General features: G+C 33.2%; 2 protein-coding genes across 4 annotated transcripts; both read right to left on the reverse strand.

Moving 5' to 3' along the window:
- Window positions 1–251: 251 nt before the first annotated feature.
- LOC113852221 (patellin-4) lies at window positions 252–2140 on the reverse strand. Its single transcript, XM_027482459.1, has 4 exons — window positions 1266–2140; window positions 1036–1160; window positions 792–936; window positions 252–497 (listed from the first exon to the last, which is right to left on the reverse strand). The coding sequence occupies exons 1-4, from the start codon at window positions 2127–2129 to the stop codon at window positions 252–254; spliced, it is 1380 nt and encodes a 459-aa protein (XP_027338260.1). The 5' UTR covers window positions 2130–2140.
- Window positions 2141–4526: 2386 nt separating this feature from the next.
- LOC113863410 (twinkle homolog protein, chloroplastic/mitochondrial) lies at window positions 4527–16757 on the reverse strand. Of its 3 annotated transcripts, XM_027496982.1 has the most exons (22): window positions 16333–16757; window positions 16113–16243; window positions 15360–15415; window positions 15206–15263; window positions 15014–15118; window positions 14094–14177; window positions 13377–13457; window positions 12528–12593; window positions 12332–12448; window positions 12172–12219; window positions 11990–12075; window positions 11435–11495; window positions 10680–10862; window positions 9741–9872; window positions 9234–9389; window positions 8255–8316; window positions 7241–7324; window positions 6436–6567; window positions 5742–5838; window positions 5533–5667; window positions 5376–5443; window positions 4528–5064 (listed from the first exon to the last, which is right to left on the reverse strand). In XM_027496982.1, the coding sequence occupies exons 1-22, from the start codon at window positions 16586–16588 to the stop codon at window positions 5019–5021; spliced, it is 2244 nt and encodes a 747-aa protein (XP_027352783.1). In that variant the 5' UTR covers window positions 16589–16757; the 3' UTR covers window positions 4528–5018. The 3 variants fall into 3 exon arrangements, with proteins under 3 accessions (XP_027352791.1, XP_027352783.1, XP_027352799.1); XM_027496990.1 differs by lacking the exon at window positions 9234–9389 and having other exon boundaries at window positions 4527–5064; window positions 16333–16749; XM_027496998.1 differs by lacking the exon at window positions 9234–9389 and having other exon boundaries at window positions 4630–5064; window positions 5376–5428; window positions 16333–16749.
- Window positions 16758–17890: the final 1133 nt, after the last annotated feature.

A 17890-nucleotide genomic window follows, 5' to 3' on the forward strand; every position in this document is an offset into this window, starting at 1 on the left:
ACATAATTGGCACAGACAAGTCAACCTTGGAAACCCAGAAGAAAATTATTTACACAAAAACTAAGGAGATTAGATTCATTATTGGCACAGAAAAAAGGAACGGACTTTCAATCACATTTCATTTCAGGAAAAAAAAAATTGATACAAACCAATCAATAACAAATAAAGAATGCCTCTGGTTTTTTAATCTTCACATCAAAATCTATATTGCAAAAATACAATTTAACAAAAATGAACTTCTGAATTGCATTTTAGAAAGAGCTCTTGTAACGGTATTGTACCCTCTTCTTCTTATTTGATGTGTTCTCTATAGTAAGGACAACTTTCCCTGATTCATTGTTCCTAAAAGTGTTCCTAATAGGCCCTTCTTGTGAACCCATCTTCTTCCCATTTTGAACAATGACTGTGTATGAACCCTCATCAGTTGGAACAAATTCCTCCTTGTAACTTACCTCCCAACCCAGAACAGTCAAATCCCAGCACAAAGCCTTTCCAACCTGTTGAGATGCAATGCAACTATCTTTTAGTCCAATACTCTTGTTTCTAACTTTTTGTGTAATGTGCAATATTGCATGTGATAGTTTATTTTTATTGAAAATTGAAAACATTTATGAGCATCAATGCATTGAATTATATAATTTTTAATAAAAAATTACCATATATAAATTCTTATTATGTATTATGAGTATACATGCATTGAATTATATATGTTTTAATAAAAACTCACCATATATAAATTTATCCATGTTAAAAATAGTAATCTACAAAAGTATTAATACACTAGTTGGTACCTCCAATGCAGGAATCTCAATTGTCGCTGTTGATCCAGCCTTGAGAATGAGTTCTGAAACAGCACCGTCTTGGGCAGAAAAGTCAGAATCATTTTCCCTCTTGAAACCCCCATAGTGAACTGGGATCTCCTCAATTGGAATGTACCTAATTGATACAAAGAAATTCAGATCAATCATGGGGTGCTATTGAAATAGCCAATGCACAGAAATGGTTGCATTGCATGGATGGGATTAGAGAACATACTTGTTTAGTGTTTCAGTGACCTTATTAGGACGAGCAACCACAATTTTGCTCTTTGTTCTTTGGGTTAAGAAAGGAGACAAAAGAGCATTGAGAGCATAATACCAGAAAGGAACATTGATGAAAATCTACAATGAAAACACAAACACATTAGTCAAATACTTTGGATATCAACACAACAGCTCATTATTACGTAGCAAATTGAGTTTAAAGGAACAGGGCAAGGAACTTACATTTTTCGCCACCATTTCTGGGTAATTGTCTTGCAACATTGCAACAGTTTGTTTTGTAGCAATTCGAAGCTCCTTCTTAGAGGGACCAGGAGAGTTCTTAAGGTCATTGATTTGAAGCAAGGAAGACACACCACCTGGCTTCAAATTAAGCTTCTGAATACCCTTCTCCATCAACTGGCACCTCCATCTCAAAAACTCGCTTCGCTTCTCCTCATTCCCAAAAGTTTTCTGATAAAGCTCTTCACTCTCAAAGGCACCAAATATGTTATAGCACACAGGGTGGCCTTCATGATCAACACCACTCATGTAAGCTGCAGAAGCCAAATCAGATCCAAAATCCTCATCCAAAACAGAATCAATCTTTGATTCCTTCCTCCAGTTAAGGGTCTTCTTCAGCATCTCAAATGCATCATTGATTTTAAACTCCCTAGCCCTCAAAAACTTCAACAGAACCACATCATTACCTTCTGCTCCTTTACTTGGCAAAAGGGGCACTCCCCAAAGAGACACATCCTTCTCTACTTCAACCTTTTTCTCCTCATCTTCCTTCACTTCCACATTCTCACTCTCCTCAACTTCCTTCTTCTTTGGCTCTTCTTTCTCAAACAGGTTATTCCCGAAGATAGCTTCCTCAATCTTTGACTTGAACTCATTCAAAGCCTTCCTTTCGAACTCTTTCAGATCAGAAAGGAAGTTACTTTCTTCCTTGTAGGAAGAGCTTTTCTCAACAGTTTTGGGTTTGGGTTCTTCCACTGATTCCTTTGGTGCCACATCTTCAACAACCTTCTCCACTTTGTGGGGCTCAGAAGCAGCAACAACCTCAGCTGTTTGGGTTTCCTCTTGAGCCATAACCTCAGCAGTCATGGTTACAGACTGAAAAGTGAAAACAAAACAAAACAAAATGAAAACTTGAGACAAACCCAGAAATTTTTAAAAGTGGGAAAAGGATATGAAGAATGAAAGAGCAATTTTACCTCAGTGAAGAACCAAACAAAGTGTAGAACAACTGTGTCGTGTACTAAGTTTAGAAGGATGTTGTGCAATGTGTTGTGAGAGTTATATTATATATATAATTTGAAAAGTGGGGAAAAGGGGTAGGCCCACCAACGGTCACATAACTGGATCCACCGCAGAGGAGCCGTTGGGGGATTCTTTTTCCCGAGAGTTTTGCTGTCTGGAGGCCACCAAATTTGGTCCCACTATAACTGCTTTCAGGGACACCAATACAATGTTAAGAATTAAGAATCATATGTATTCTTTTCTTTTTTCTTTCTCCTATTTTTATCTTTTGTTTCTTTTGGAATAATAGATTTTGTAGGATTTAATGTTTATGTTGCGTGTGTTGTTTGAATGGAAGAGCTTAATAGTGGGAGAGAAAAAAAAGGGATTGTTTTTTTATTTCAAGTAAAGTGTTTTCTTGTTTCAAGTTTAAAATTATTTATTATCATTTAACGTTTTAAATTTTTTAGACAATTTTTTTCTTACTTTCAAATATGAGTTCATTTCTCTTTTAGGGATGTTTAGTTAGGAATTGCATAGATGCCGACACCAAGATATAACTGTGGATAATTTTGATTTTCAAATGCTGAGATAATTTTTTTATGCATTTTTGTCAATGATCTTGTTAATAAGTGTTTTAAGAGTTCTTATTAAGAAACTAAAAGTTAAATGTTTAATTAAAATTTATTTCAGGATGCATTAAAAATATAAAAAAAAATACATTAATAACATTTTATGATAAAAACTTTTTACTTTAATATTTTAACTAATATCTTTCGGATACCGATTAATATTTATCTTTTAGCAATGATAAACACGGGTGTAGCAAAGAAAAGTTATAGTAAATACGTAATATCAATGATTTATTACTTTTTAATTTTAGTATTGTTATGTTAAAGAATCTATTGTGATTAGTTATAGAATTCATAAATTAAATTGAATAAATATTGTATTTTTTTTTCTAATATAAAATTAGTCCCTCTCTTGTCTAGGACTATTTCCACGCCTACCTAGAGTTTGCTTCCGTTGAATAATCTTGGAACGTGGCACCTTATGATTATAGCAAAATATTGTTCATTTGTTTGACTTGGTCTTTAGGCACCTTGCTTAGTTGGCTAACGACAAACTATGACATGTGGTAGATTTGTCCATGAATGCCACAGATATGATGGAATCGGTTTATTTTATGAGAGTAATATTTTACTATTTCCAGACAAAAACATTTTAAATAGCATTTCACTGTGAATTATTTGCACCCCATTTATCAAATTCCAGGGTGAAATCATTCATTCATGTGGCAATAGACACAACTTTAGGGAAACAGTCAACCATCGAAGCTGGAAGGACCTGTGTTTTCTATTTTATTTTTATATGCAAGCTATCAGATTATGTTAGGACTTCTGTAGAATCTTTGCAAAAATATGGCAAATATGAATATCAATTAGTTGTTTTCTATGAGATTGGACGGTTGGAAATGTTATATACGCTTCAATAAATACATAAAGGATGATCTTCTGATACATATAACATGTCTATGGTCCACCATATTATATAAGATCAGATTATTTCTCCTTTCTCTTATTTTTTAAGTGCATAACTATTAACCTTTTTCCTAAGTTTAAATGGGCCGAAGTTTAAAGGATGAGTTGTCTAATATTTTATCATGTTTCCATATGAAATGATAAGAAAAAAAAAATACCGACTTTACCATTTCGTTCTTAATCCCCATTTCCTTATTTTTGTTCAAGCTATAATTTCTAATTTATATTTCAATTTGATTTTGATTCGGTGGATCATGCTTCTAAATTTCAGCGGAGTATTGGATGTATCATATGTACCAACAAACACATGAAACGATATAGGATGCTCCATGTGATCCTCAATCGAGATCGCAAAACAAGATCCTTTTTTTTTCCAAAATTAATTAGTTTGAACTCCTTTGGAATATCAACATAGTAATCACATTACATAATATCAGGTACATATTGCGGAATAATATTCGTGGTTCTTATAGTTTTCCAGACTTAGTTTTGAATAATTTTCGCTGTTAATGTCTAGTGTGGTAAATTTTGCTAATGTATTATCGTAAGAAAAATTATACTCATGTATATGTTGAGTTTTCGTGCTTGCATTCCTTAACATGCTACACTTGAAACATGTATTAAATATTATCTTTTCACTAATCTGCAGTATTATTATCTGTGGAATATATGTTCAAACAAATGATCAAGGGTGATGATGATCATGTGGCTGCATGTGTTGCAAAATGAAGGTAAGCCAATCAATTAATAATCCATTTACCGAATATTACAAACAGGCAATTAGTAGAAACAGTAAATTCTACGACAGAAGACCATTGAAATCCGTTCTAAATTTTGATATTCAGAATTGTCAACAGTCTTGAGGAAAAAACTAGAGCTCATCCACTTGAGATCAATGGGGTTGTAACAAGGAAATCTTTCTATATACAAGGATTAAGATGCTGTGCTGAAAAATTAAATTTAGATATAACGCTAACTCCTATAAAAGGCCACCTATAGGATACAAAGACCTTCAAACAGTAAGGCCAAAATAATAGTATAGACTCAATTTTCACAAGCCATGTTAAGATGTTATCCAGCATTCTTGCTCTTGATCTGGCACCCAAAGTGAAATCATCATAGCCTTGTTATGTTGCAAACCGAGTATCAGATGGAAGCTTTGATTTCAAGACGTATGCTGACCATTACACAAGCCTACTAAAATTTCTCACTTCTATTTCTTTTTATTGTCATCGGTTGCCGTGTACTCACCAGTTACCCTGACAAAGAAAATCAGTTAACATGGATTACTTTACAAGTCACTACGGGATAGCTCCTTAATCCCACTATAACTTTTTTTAAAATGACTCATAATTCTGTAATCTGTCTGTTACAATGCAAGTCATGATGATTTACTAGAGAAACTAGAAAGCATGAACATACAATGACAGATCAGAAAAGCTGACTTTAGCCATGAGATTAAGATAAGCCTCATCATAGTCCTTGAAACGCATTATGTATGATCAAACTTTGTTTTACTAAATAGGTGAAAACATATTGGCAAGATAATCATGGGCAAAAATCTAATTACCTATTATACAACAAAAAGGCATCACCAATTGTCCCAGCAACTTTATTCCGAACCTTCCGAACACAGACCTGAAGCAAGTCCAATAAGTAAAAGCATATATTTATTTAGTATGACAAACGATCACCCAAATAAGTACAATTATGCTACAAACACTCACCTGTACTTGATCAACAGGCCCAGCTTCAGGGTCCCGATTTCGGTGAATAACAATTCCATTGTCACACTTATTTATGAAGTGTGCACTTCCACTGATATCATAGAGATTGGGAGGGCTTCCAACCCAATTATGCAGCTATTAAATTGAGAGGAAGAATATCAGAAAAAGTAAAATGACGAAAGATAAAACCAGAGCTGTTTGTCACCAACCTGCCTAGGATGTGCTACAAACCAAACATGGCATCCATGATGCTGGGCAAAACGTTTGATTAAGGTAAGCATCTGACTTACATATTCTGTTTCATGCCTGCATGTTTATGCAACAAATAAATTAACATCGATTAAAGGCAAGAAATGAGGGTAACATGGCAAGTGGTTGAAAAGAAACTGATTTTAGTACAAGTGCTACACATGAAACAATGTTTTTAATAGAATTTTATACACCACCCCCCCCCCCCAACCCCTATTTCTATTTGCCAAGAATATAGCAAATGCACGATGAAATCCAATACAAAAATAACTGTTAGCTATATCCTAAATAAAATATGATCAGGCAGGTGCAAATAATTCTCTGTCCAATATTAAGTTGCAGAGTCAAAAACATGAAACAAAATTTCTCAGTTCACAAGGAGCAATGCTCAATTCTTAAAGGACACTGATCTGAATGTCCCTCCCCTTACATCTTCCTCCTATTATTTTCCTCATAAACGCCCTTAACCAACTAATTAACTAACCATTATAACCATCCCAACTCCTAATAGATTTAAATTTTAATCCTTTAATATAAATTCACAGAGGATGAAAGGAGTTCTCTCGGGCAATTCCAAGAAGGAAAGTTCAAGTACAATATAAACAAAAGCACAACAAAATCCAAGTTTAGAACAATCATTTTCAAGAGAATTACTGGTTTGGAGGTCGCTGATGATCAAGCTCATTGTAAGGATCAATTACAAGTCCACGCACCCCATGCCTTAATACAGCAGATTTTGCAAGGTCAAGGACCCAATTTATATTTGGAAGGGAGTCATCTTCACACCTAGTATAAACAACATGAGTTAAATTACTATTTTAAACAAATGTAGTTAGGTATTTGACTGACTATCCAATAAGCACTGCTAAAAGCAAGCAATTTTGACATATTTCAAATATTTAGTCAAGATCAAAAGATCAGTAGTATCCGGTATCCCTAATCATTCATTTGTATGCAACCATTTCAAAGGCTAAGAAGAATAAATCAAGGAGACCTGAAAATATCAGCATCACCATTGGCACCCAACAAGTATTAAAATGTCAGTCTCATCACTTTATGTTGTTCAAGTAAATTGGCCCAAAACACAACCACAACTATAACTGCAATTCAATTCCTCAACACCAAATACTAAGGCAACAAATATAAATCTAACAAATGAGACAAATGCACTGACAATTTTCTTGCTACTGCCTGCATAACTTCTACCTTAATTGAGAAAGATTTTAACTTCACTATTTTAAATTTGAAAAAAAAAAATCAACTATACCATTAACAGCATGCATCAATTTTCAATTAGACCAGCTATAAAGAAAACCAAAAGCTAGATCAAGTCTACAAATGTATAGAAGATAATACAAGTCAAGCTCAAAAATGCATGGAAGAAGCACCAAATGATCAAATATGATATACCACAAATTACAAATACAAGTACTAGCTGAATTCCTTGTAATGGATTTACCTTATGAGAAAAAATGTATCACTTAACCAGAGCTTGCCCTGTTCAAATTCCTCAATACTCATCCGTTCAACATGTTCGCCATAACTATCATTACATAAACAAGTCAGCTCAGATAATCAAATGAATATGCATAACATGATAAAACTAATGCTATTAAAGAACATTATCAAATACTCCCTGATAAAAGGTTCTCCTTATAATGAAAGTGAAGTTGTGGTATTATGAATAAGAATGCAGAGAATAGAGACATTCGTTCTACAAATTATTAGTATTTCACCATACATAATAACTAAAGCACATAATAACCCTAAATGAGAACGATAATAATGATTCTGCTAGTATTTCTAGTCACAATAACAAAGTAAGTTTGGCACTAATTTACTAAAAACTAAAAAAAACTCTCAAGTTATTATTGAATACTACTACCATAGTAAGCACCAACCCATATGCATAGGGTATCATATCATCATAATCCTAACAATTATACATAGTTTAAATGTTTCGAGTCCATACCCCACCCAAGGACCACGCCCTTATCATGTATGACATTTACAAGAAAATTAATGCACTAATTAATATGCTAACTGCTTTGACGTAATGCAAGCCATGATATTTCAAACTGAGAAAGGAATAATAATGAACAGTATGTAGCATATAATGTGAAGCAAATGAGAAAAAAATTGAAAATTATTAAAACTTGAGCATAGAACACTGCAGAGTATGTGGAAAAATAATAACCTTAGTTCTTATTTGGTGCAAAATAAAATTAATGGTTCCATGTTTGAAGATTTAAAAGTGGCAACGTAAATGGCCTGAAAGAATGTACTGTTCAAATCAACGACACATTTGTATTTTAACCATATTAATATAGAGGATTACAAATTTAGGTCCTTGTGTACACGGATTAATATAGAGGATTAAAAATTCCATGAACAATAGTAAATAAATATATAAACAAGGCCAGACACAACACTACCAATAGTATATATCATAATTATAATATGCAAACCTCACCGTTCATTAAAGAAAGGCTTCTTCAGGTGTTTCTCCAAAAGTTTTCGAGCATGTTCTCTAACCTATAGGGTAGTAAAAAAAAAAAAGAATCAGAAAAAATGCACAAAATCCAACTGGAATGTGAGAGACAATGATTGAAAAACAGTGACGATTTTTCACTTAACAAATATGTTATAACCAGACACAGTAGATAGAATAAGAAGAAAACATCACACATAATTAAACAAAGTTCAACCTATGAAGGAACTATAAGTGAACTCAATGAAGATTACAAGGAGCAGCCACTCAACACTGAAATTGTAATCCCAAAACACCCCAACACTCACTTTTGAAAATATTTTGGGATGACCAGAATACAGAATTAACAAGACATATATAGGTACTTACGACAGGACATCACCCAAAAATAAAAAAAAGTTCTTTTAAAGTAAGAAAAAATCAGCTGTAAGAGATTTGAGCTTTCCAGCCATTTGAACTTGAAGTGTGAAAAGAGCATTAGCCCAAGTTACCATGTACTGATTTATTTTAAGGTCAAAGAATGGGGGTGGCATTTAAAATGCTCTTGACCACTTGACAAAGGAGGCGTTAGAGGAACCATTTCACACAAAAGACACTTTATTAAAACATAAATTTTATGGGGCATATGTACATGGAAGATGATCATGGACTTGCACCCAACCATTCTGATGTAGGTTATACTTTCTACTCTTAAGGGTTGTTTTCCCAAACATGTAACAATTATGAAGCTGTTTTATGATGAAACACAATGCTGATGTTTATGGAATAATGAGCATCCTCTGAGTAATCGACAGTTTCTATAACTCATTCAATCAACCAACTGTCTACAAAAAGCCATCGTAACATGCAATTATTTAAAGTACAAAAACAAAATCTTATTTCATTAGATGAAGTTGCCTACTTAAATCACACAATGTCATTGAGTTTGGTTAAAAATCAAGTTCTCTAAAATATTATTTACCATGATATCTTTTTTAATAATTTTCTCCAAAATTCTTCTAGGTCTCTCGTTACCCCTCTTCACAGAACTAAAAGTCATGCCATCCGGTCTCCTCGCCGATGCCTCCGCTGGCCTTCTTTGTATGTGTCTAAACCATCTTAAATGATGTTCTGTCATCTTTTTCTCAATAGGTGTTATTTCAATATTATCTCATATACAGTCATTTTTTATCATTTATCGTGAAATTAGGAGAAAGATAAATTGTGCAATTTCTTTCTCTCAAATGAGAAAAAGATCTCTGAATAACAGAAAGAAATCATAGAATCATAACGAAAATACATGAGTAAGCACAGGTATTATCATATTATTCCTGCAAATATGAAATATCTAAAAATATCCACTATTTCAGAATCGCCTAAAAAAATGTCTGATAAATATATTGCTAAGTCAGAAAGCTGGAAGTTGCAGTAGCAAACTTTCTTGGTGAATAATAACATAATTTTGGAAGTTTCCAATGTACTATCTAACCTTGTTCTCCATAGAACAAAGTGCAAATTTCCAGCCAGCAATTTGATTAAGATTGCAAAGAAGAGCATCAATCCACTCACTCTTCCCTGAATTAGGAACCCCAGTTACTATGGTCAGTTCTCCTGGTACAACCTGATAAAGGTAATCAATTAGGACAATTTTAGAATATAAAATTCCAGACTCAGAAAACAGTTGTATTCTTACTGTGTGCCAAGTAACGGTACTTTTGTTCACAAAATATTTGAAGAATAGATCAAATCACATGTCCCCACCTAGTGGGATATTCCTTGTTCATTTTGTTTGCAGATCAAATCACTAACATGAAGCAGACAAAACGTAAATCTAAAACTATTGAAGATATTGTGTCAAAAACAAGCATGGAATGGAAAATATGCATTTACAATTAAATGCACAATATATTAACCAATATCCCACTGAATACAAACTCAACACCTTTTCACAATTCATTACAAATTACACCTTCCCTCGCATGCCTAACATTTCAAGATTAATCAAGTAAAAAATCTACCTACCAGCCAGAATACAATACCAAGTAAAACTTAAATATAAAACAATAGTGTTAACACCCGAATTATTTGGCAAACATATGTTAAACAATATAGTGAACCAGTTGTAAATCTAAAATAATTGGAATTGAAATTAAAATCCAGAATTCCAATTCCAACATCCAACCAGACCCTAATATCTTTTCTTATGGAGATAGTTCATCGTTCTCTTATTAGATAATTCAAAATTTCAATTGTTTTTCTTTATACATGTGTTGATCTAGTCATAGAAATAGGACAACCTGCATTCATAGTGGCCCTGAATGTTGTTTGGTATATTTTTATACATTAAAAAATCAGCAATAAAAAATGAATAAATTCACAACAAAATGCTTATCATATTAGGATATAACATCGTATAGACTCCCCTTACATTGTACAACTCATTCAGATTATTCCACCCAGTTGGGATACCAATTTCATATCCTAAGGTTCGATGGTAATATGCATCAATCTCGTCAAAGTAATCTCTGAAGTTAAACAATCCACGTATTGGATATAGTTCTGCATTCTCAATCACTTCCTTCAGTACATCAGGGCCCAAATACATGAGAACCTGTAAAAATGTTATAAAGGTTGCCACAGTTATTAAACAGCAAAATAACAAACTAAAAACTTTAAATAACTCTGCATAATAAGTGCCATACAGAAACCAGGAAAAGAAGGGGGTCTGAAGTTGTGTGGAAACAACTTTTTTCTTAGGAAATAATCCATCTTAGAAAGCTGACCGAAAATAAAAATAATTCTCTAAAATAACCTAACCCAAACATGCATGTCAATAAAACCATACACACTAGACCAACATGAATGGCCTGACCTGAGTCCACAGCCTCAATTATCCATCTAGCCTACAGATATAAACCTTAACAATAACAAGCAATACATTGATGCATAATAATTCACAGATCATGCATGTAAACGTGAAGTTGATTCAGAGTAAACAGCACAGTTCTGTCTTTTACATGCATCTTCATTGTCAATTGACATTGTTTGGAGAATTCAAATAAGAGTTGTATAGAGAAAAGTTACAAATGCATCATTTTCATTTTATACTTATGGACTAGTTTTTGGGGGAGGGAGGAAAGTTGCAGGAGAAGGTGGACTTATGCATGCATACTGATATCTGACCTCGTTTGCATCTTTGCAATGATCAAGCCTCCCTTTTTTAGGCCATCTCACTCGCCAGCATCTGCAACCACACAAGAAATAAATATTAAAGAAAATGTCACCCAAGCATGAAAAGTGAAAAACAAACCCGCCAATTATTTTCTAAAAACAGGGAAAAACAATTAAATGAATAAACTACACACAGAGAACAGTGAAAATTTTGTCTTGTTTAACCATGAAGATTTGGAAACAATATAAAGAGAATCAAAATACAGCCAAAAATAAACAACCACATCACACAAGATTTACAGGGACACCCTTCATCTTAACAAGCAATTATTTTGAACTAAACACATGACGGTACTCAAAAATAGTTAATCTTTAGAATGTTTTAGTCACTTGCTTGCCTTAAAAATTACACACCCAATCTACACAGCACCTAAAATCTAAAATGAAACTCTATCAGAAAACTAGCATTATCTACTAATTGAATGCAAAACTGCACAAATTTTTATCCCATAGATCAATGATTATAAGAATTTATATACGTAGTAAAATCAAGACAAAAATTCTAACCTTTCTTTCCCAATGCGGCGTGCAAGCTCCTCAGCCAAGGCTTGACCAGGTGGATCCCCATCAGTGGCAAGTATTATCCGGGTTGCCTATATAATCATTGAGAAGACAAATTAGGGAAGTTTATAATAAAAGCTGCTTCTTTCTGCACTTCCAAAAGAGTTGAATAATAACAATTAACAGACCTGCATTAGTACATCTTTGCAGTTCCACAGATACTGATACTTTGTGTCCTAGCTTTACAGAATTAGAATTATGACAAGAGCATCAGATTCTAGCATTACATGTGCAACACAGTAAATGAGTGATAATGACAGATTCATCATGTTAAGCATGAAAAAAGACCTTATCAGGAGGTGGCAACTCCTTTGAGGAGACTGAAGGAGGTGCACCATCAGGAACACTGACACAATTGAAGAAGCCAGCTTCTTCCATTGCCAGCTTGTCCATTTCACCTTCAACCTACAGTGTGAAGTCAATATACAAGCATAGAGCAAAACTTAAAACTTCACATAATGTCTACAGATGGCAGAATACATACAATTATTATATCACTTTGCCCCACTATGTCATCCAATCCATAAAAGATCTTTTCAGTATTTGCTTCCTGAAATAAAAAGGTATCAGGGGAAAGACATAATGGTCATAAACTCAGAAAAATATGATAGTAGCATAAAACCAAAAAATTTAACAACTGACAAAAAAGATACAATAAGATCTAAAACAATATGAAAAAACATCTGACTCCGTTCAGTGACTTCAGTCCTCTCTGACCCTGTTTAGTGGTTCTCACTTTTCTGTTTGCTCTGCAGTTTGTTCATTGTACTTTATGTATATTAATTATTATTTATTATAATAATCACCATCCTTTTACAACAGTCTGCAACCACCATTCATCATTCATAATATCAATCCATAAAGCTACAGAAGACTATTGGGAAAACTGAACTATTTGACTGTTTCTCGGCTGAAAATTGCTTTCCCATTGAGTGTTGTGAATATGTCTTTGCCAATTACCACTAACTGTGAAGTGCTTATGCCAAAAAAGAAGAGATAGACAGAGAAAGAATAAAAACATTGGGAGACATTAACCATATTATTAGAATCTCTGGTTTCTGAACTTATTTACGTAAACAGAGGTCACTAAAGCTTAAGGGTAGGAGCTCAGCCAACATGCCAATAACTAAAAGGTACCAACACCAATAATCTTAAAAGACAATTGCCAGGTTCACATCATTAGTAGAAGAGATGTTTGTCATTTAATTATGCTCACCAAAATATGTAGAGATGTCTTCCATCCCTGTTGTTTAGTACTAATTACTAATTAATTCTCTGCATATCAATCTTAACACACAATCTAAATATGTACAGCATCAGTAATTGCTTATACCTGCCAAAAGACCTTGTTGATGTCTCGATACTTGCAACTAATAAGTGCTCCATTATGACGATATCCAAATGCAATAACAATCTACCAAACATAAATGAGTTACAGAAACAATTAGTAACATAGGTCATTCACATGTAAGGTGAAAGAGTGGGGATGGAACACTGGCTACAATAAGAAAGTAAACATTTATATAATACTCTTGGATATAGATGAACTTTCACACTATCATCTTCATTAAATACAATCAATGGCAATCCAAACCAAACTAATGAATAAGTAGAACACGTTTTCAAATGAATATTAAAAGTAAAATTAGTCATTTTTAACACTACCCCTAAAAATAAGCTGGCAAAAGGTGTAGATATCAGTTATATCACAACATTCAAAGCCATTACATATACACCATGGGGCATTTTCTAGTAAATAAAACCAAAACCAACCACAAACGTTTGCTCTTTGATCTCTATTTCAACCAAGGAAACCAAAATAATCAAAAGAAGGAATGCATAGGAACTATCAATACATGGAAGATACATATTCACATACAGAATACTATATCCCTAATTCTTTCACCATTTGAAAAAGTACGTTAAATGTGTTTAGTCTTGATAACAGTACTATCAAACTTACATTGTTTACTAACCAGATCATCGTTAGCTTAAAATGTAATTTTGTGTTATTCAAATTAAGGGCTCATAATGTAGTGGTTAGGTGCACCTGATCGTCATATTTTCTCTGCTTGACAGCATTTCTCTGCAGAGTTTCCTTTGAAATCAAGCGCTCCGCAAAATATGATTGCAACTGAAACAGGGCAAGCAGGGGCATTTACGATGTTGCTTGGAAATTTTAAAAAAAAATAAAAAATACTACAAACACAATTAAAATCTATACAATAAGCATAAAACATATCAATAAAAAGATGATATTATAATAAAGAACCAATAATAAAATCCAGGGAAAATAACAATCTCTCTGTTGCAAACATATCAATAAAAAAAGTTCAACCGTTCAGAAAATCAAACATTTCTAAATCATCATGGAAAAAGCAGAAAGGGGCAATGACTACTGAGCTAGCCTTTCAAACTCTTTATTTCTTATGAAAGAAATCATGCATTTAGTAGTTGAAAAAATTACATTAATTGTTTGTTTGCATTGGAAGTTCCTGAACACCCGTTTGAAGCTTCTCATCATAATTTTGTGATTTTCACATATGTTTGGTTACTATTTCAAATTTTGTTGTAGCTTTGAATTTGAGTTGAGAATTTATACTAATTACATGATTAGATTCATGATGGAAACGGTATAATGCATGTCCAGCACATAAATGCTACTCTTTGTTGTGTTACTGGACCCACGTTTAAGTAGAACAAATGTCAGTCCAAACACGCACTAAGTTTCACAAACTTTTGAATAAAAGCTTCCAAACATTTCACTTCAGTTCAAACTCAATTTTAACCAAAATCAATTTTTCAAATCAAGATCATATAAAATCAATTTTGCAAACACTCACCCAAACATACACTATGCTATGTAGGACAGATTTCTGTGATGAGCAATATCTGCCTAACAGATCAATATTTTAGCACATCCAAAGTTCAAAAAGTGCGGACAAAATTAGGGAAATAAAATTTAATAACCTCATTACAAAGTGGTTCTAGTTGCAATTCCTCTTCTGTAAGTTCTCTCTTCTTTTTAACAGGGAATGCTTTATATGTAGAATTTGAACTGCTGCCAGCAAAGGCCTGAAAAAGTAGGAAGAAAAATGAACTGGATAGCACATCTACTAGTGATAATCAGGCTGACATGCTTTAAAATGAAAAATATCAAACCTGTGAGCTGCCTTTCCACCCACACTTTCCACGAAAACACATCCACACAGCAGACCCCCTAAAACTCAAAAATTGTCAAAATTAAAACAAAGTAAATGTATAATCAAATAAGAAATAGAATCAGATTTTATGAAAAATACTATAAGTATCATACCCATCTGATGCAATGTAAAGAGATAAGCTCCTTTCTCCTGTGTCACCACCTTGGCACTAACCAAAAAAAAAAAACAAGTTTTTAGCAGAAACATGTTCAAATTCCATGCATGAAATGGAATCTATGCAAGGAGAATGAACATTACTAGTCCAAAGTAAAACACAGGTTAAAAAATACAGACAATATACAGAAACTCATGAATCAATAGAACATGGATGTTAAATGAATTGATTTGAAATACATACGTATTACACACTCTTCAATTTGGGGATTTTCATTTTTACCAGTACAATCTACTACCTCGACTCACATTAAATTTGCCCTTCAAATAATTACCGTAAGTCAAACTTTCTAAGTCATACCAAAAAGAAAGGGAAAATAATTTGTTTCTTAATTAATATCAATCTTCTTACTTCTAGAGCAAAAATTTCAAACCTCTCCAAGCCCGAAACATGATCACTAACAGAGACAATTTGTATATCTATACTCTTTACAAGCACAGAGTATACTACAGTTCAAACATGCCAATGGGAGGGTAAGTCAAAATTTTCAGACCAAATCCCAAAACTTGCAGCCAAAGTAACTGAACTTAGTTATGATTTAGCTGAAACAGTGCTTTAGGAAAAAAGTCTAATATAATTGCAACCTTCCAATGCATAAAAACACTGAAGTTGATAGTTTCTAATGTTCAAAAAACATTCAAATCTGAAGAAAAACTACAAAAGAAAGAAAGGGGATTGGTAAAAAAGTTACCTCAGGACAAAGTAAGTGGTTGTATTGCCCTGGTACACATATTCCTGTTTCCATTCCAACAGCCTCCAACTTCTTTTTCAAAATATTGAACTGCATATCCACACTCTTCTCCGCAGCGTTCTCCAAATGAACTTGAGAAAACAAAACGACAAACACAAAAAGTTAGCAATATGACACGTGTTTAAGGCTGTCCTGTCCCCGACAGAAAAGTAAACTTTACCTGGCCTAGGTATGCTGGCATGAGAGGCCCCAAGATACCCGTTGGTTCTGAGCGGTGATGGAGGGTTTCTAGAAATGGGTTTGGAACAAAACACGGTGAAGAAGGGTCTGTGAGGGTAAAAACGGTGCCTTTGAGGTGAAAGGGTGGTTTTGACGTGTGAAAATGGAGACGGGTGGAAGAGGGTTTGGGTGGTCATAGTGGTGAGTTTTGAGGAGGAGAATAAGGGAAGTAGAGTGTGAGGATAACGAAGACGCATGCTTCTTCTTGTTGATAGTAGAGAGAGTGATAGTAGAGAGAGTGAGTGTTTTGTGTGTTTTGTCTAAGAGGGTTCCATGGTGTGAGTGTGAAGTGTGAAGGCGGCAAAGAGGGTTTAAGGCTTTCAAGAGTCCGTAGCCAGCGACGGATTAACAAATCATCTGCCCGATTCAGTGTTCAGGGCAACAATAACCTAGTTTTATTAAATTGAAAATGGACAAAATTTAGTGCTATTTTTTCAAAGAATTTTTAGATATATTTTTTAATTAAAATTAAAGTTTTGTTTAAATAATTTTTATTATAATATTAAATTTTTATTGAGATAAAATTTTAATTTTAATTATAAAATTTAAAAATATCTAAGCAACTAAATTTAAATTTTATTCTTTGAATAATTTTGTTTGATTGATTCTTACAATTAAAGAAGTGCAATTAATTCATATTTTAATTTTTTTTATTAGAGGTGGGCAACATTTTGTCAACTTAACGCAATTCATATTATCAATAACCAATACTAATAGACTAACTTGTGTAAGTTAAGAATCTATGTTCAAGCTATGTTCATGAGACTCTTCCTCCCATTTTTTTTCACTTCCCACTTTAAGGTTATGGAGACTTAGTAGTAGATGGTGTAGTAATTGGAAATATTGTTGTTTAAGGACTCAGTGATCCTGATCACTCATATTTGCACGATATGTTAATTTATTTTTTTTATGATTATAAATGCATATGTGTTGTGATGTGAGTGGTTTGAACCATGAAAAAAATTCAACAATAGAGGAGAGTAGTTGGATTATATGGGGTAAGAATCAAATGGTAACTTAGGTATAAGGGACAATAGTGGTCACAATGGTTGTGTAGTAGTGGTTTGGAATTAATTAAGTTCTCTCTATTATTACCATACCAACGACAATTTGTTAATAATGAAGGTGATTAGTGATACTGTTAAAAAGGAGGGCTTAAGTGAAAAACGTATTGTGGTTGATAGTGATTATTTGAAGCTTAAGATTAAATTATAATCTCACTCTCTTAGTTTTTCTCTCTCAATATCAAAAGAGGGTTAGAGTTTTTTTTTTTCCATCCTCCATATCTTTCTCTCATTGTTAGAGTAAAAATTTATAAACTCTATTGTCTAATTTAATTAAACTCAAATTATTAACTTAAAGAACTTACTGACTCGTTATTTAAAAAATTTGGGTTCATACCAAAAAGAATTAACTAAAAATTTTTTACTAAAAGTTTTGAACGAGTTGTGTAGCTTCGAAATTAACTGTAACGAATCAATGTCCACTTATATATTTTA

Source organism: Abrus precatorius, unplaced genomic scaffold (assembly GCF_003935025.1).
Source record: "Abrus precatorius isolate BTA unplaced genomic scaffold, Abrus_2018 Scaffold10, whole genome shotgun sequence".
Classification (NCBI taxonomy): domain Eukaryota; kingdom Viridiplantae; phylum Streptophyta; class Magnoliopsida; order Fabales; family Fabaceae; genus Abrus; species Abrus precatorius.